Source organism: Buceros rhinoceros, unplaced genomic scaffold (genome assembly GCF_000710305.1).
Source record: "Buceros rhinoceros silvestris isolate BGI_N320 unplaced genomic scaffold, ASM71030v1 scaffold3552, whole genome shotgun sequence".
Taxonomy (NCBI): Eukaryota; Metazoa; Chordata; class Aves; order Bucerotiformes; family Bucerotidae; genus Buceros; species Buceros rhinoceros.
In genome coordinates this window covers 34,676-37,078 of record NW_010400499.1, presented here as the reverse complement: position 1 = coordinate 37,078, position 2,403 = coordinate 34,676, and the positions used below count along the sequence as shown (strand labels likewise).

The 2,403-nt window shown below is 42.9% G+C and overlaps 1 protein-coding gene across 1 annotated transcript in view; it reads right to left on the bottom strand.

Moving 5' to 3' along the window:
* Positions 1-623: 623 nt before the first annotated feature.
* LONRF2 (LON peptidase N-terminal domain and ring finger 2) overlaps positions 624-2,403 on the bottom strand; it is a gene marked incomplete at its 5' end in the record, with an annotated part of 19,096 nt that continues 17,316 nt past the window's right edge. The window contains 2 exons of the mRNA XM_010131868.1: positions 624-1,235; positions 1,597-1,746. Coding sequence (XP_010130170.1) covers positions 1,077-1,235; positions 1,597-1,746 — 309 coding nt within the window. The remainder of the gene's footprint in view (positions 1,236-1,596; positions 1,747-2,403) is intronic.

Here is a 2,403-nt window from a genome sequence, read left to right as displayed (position 1 = left end):
TTTGTGCCTCCTTTCATGGTGTTACTGTGGACTGATTTCCATCACATACATCAGCTGGTACTAAACTACAATACTTTTGGTTTGAAACGTGTTCAGCAAAGATCACCCCAATGTAACGGGAGGCTGGCATGACACTGCAGGCAGAAAGAAATCTGCCCCACGTTTCATCCTTGCCAGTCCAACTTGCAGAGCAGGTGGTCAGAGTAAACTGTAGCATGCCTCCCTCATACTGGGGGTGAAATCATTATTTCACAGCAGCGTTGATCATACTTTAGGGAGCCGGTTTGATCTGAATTTAGCAGTAAGACCAGCTCGGATTACTTTGATTTTTCTTTTCGAATAAGCCAAAGCACACCTTTCCAAACATTCTGTACATACTCAATCTGCTACAACACCTAAATCACAACATGAGGGATTACCTAAGGCTACTAAATAGTGTACTTATTCAGTAGCTATTATTCTGTCAGATGAACATCCTCAGATGCCTTGACCACAAAAGGCTTAATTTTTTTTCCTCACAGACTGTTATTTACTGAAGAGGGAGAGATGTGGGTGTATGACAGACTTCTACCGAATCACTAACAGAGCTTACTGTTGGTTATAGTCTTCATGCATACTTCTGCCGGGTGGCGTAACTCCTCTTCTGTTCACTACCTTCAAGAAAGTCTAGGAAACACCTCTTCAATCCACTGTCCAGTTTCCTTTTCCTACGATGTGGAATTCCAAATCACATGCAGGCCAGTGGTGCTACTCTAGTACTTAACTCTCTTGCAGGCTATAAACATCAACTCTATTGTAGTACTTCGAAGCAATTATCCACACCTATCAGCTACGCTCTAACCTTAGCACAGCTTTGTAGAGGCTCAGATTTCACCAGGACAACAGGAGAGAGCACAAGGTTTGGTGAATACTCAGGAAAACAAACCGATGCAATCAACGGATGCTGGACGCTGTCAGAAAGGTCTGTTCCTTTTTGAAGAAATCTTTAAAAAAAAAGCAATCCTTTACCCTTTGCCCTCCCCCAGAACAACCTGTCACGAGATGTTTTTGCTGCCCACTCGCAACTGAAGTCCACGTTATCTGGGTCTTTTGCGAGTCACAAATATTAATACGCGTCTGATGGCGATAAGTCGATCTTTAAGGGAGGTCATAGCCAATATAGCCAGCTGAGCTCTGTTTTCCAGAGGCAACACTGCCAAGAGCCACCAGTACCAGGCAGGACCACTGGGGTTGCTCTGCAAAAGGATGGAAAGAGACGCAATCATGTATTCACCGACACTGACCCATCAAGAATACCACCTTCTTTTGTTCCTTCTATTTGTTAAGAAAGTCACCACAGAACAGCTCAAGCAACAATTAAACAACTTCTAGCGCTCTCCTTGTCTCTACACAACATTAAGACTGACCTCTTCAGGTATCAGCTTACATTGATACATTGGTTTCCACCAGTTGTCTTCCATGCTTCATGTCAATAGACTCAAATTAGGTAAGTAAGAGTTTAGAATGAACAAAACCACAGCAAAATCCTGTCAGAAAACAGTCTTGGTTGAAAACTCTGTATAGAGTAAGGTTGCATAAGTAGAGAAGTTTTCTTACCTGTGGCTCTGGTTCTTTTCCTGGCATGGAGCCAAAATGGTTGAGAATTTGCACTTTCATGTTGTCTTTCAGAGAAGTAAACCAGGCAACAGCTTGATCATAAACTGAATCATGAAGGCGAACAAGTTCTTCATATTCCGGTCCTTCAACCTTATTATTAAGAGAGATGGAACAAAATAGGTTTGATACAGTGGAGTCCATATGCTTTCCCAGAAGCAAGCGAAGCAAAATAATACAGGGACTACAGCTGTTCAAATGTCCTTATCTAAGCAAACTGTACCCAAGTCTTAGGTTTCAAACCTGCGATGCTGGAGTCTTATACCCTCCCTTGGGTGTTCTGAAGTGACATTTCTTGAAGCAGTTACTGCCTTAATAATATCCATTCCTAAATGCTGGCACAACAAAACAATCTGCTCTCTAATCCTGGGACATCATATTAATCATCTTAAACCCACAACCTTGAGTCCCTGTCACAGAAGGACCTCTGAACATTGTTATATCGTTTGGCAAAACGAAAGGAACACTACTGCCACTGAGCACAGACACAGGGGGTCTGCAGCACAGAGACCAGCAGTATTTTGTAGAAGTGTTAAGGCCATGGCAAGACAGCCAAGGAGGAGAAGGGCAGACACCCGAGCAGGCAGGAAGCAGGGAAAGTGGATGCTTTCCCAATACCAGAACAGCCATAAAAAAAATACCCTCACTGAGAAAAAGAGTGTTTTAGTTGCACAGGCCTAACTTTTAGCTATTAGGGAAAGGAAAAAAGCATAAGCAAACCCCGCTAACTCAGTGATTTTTTTTGGGGGG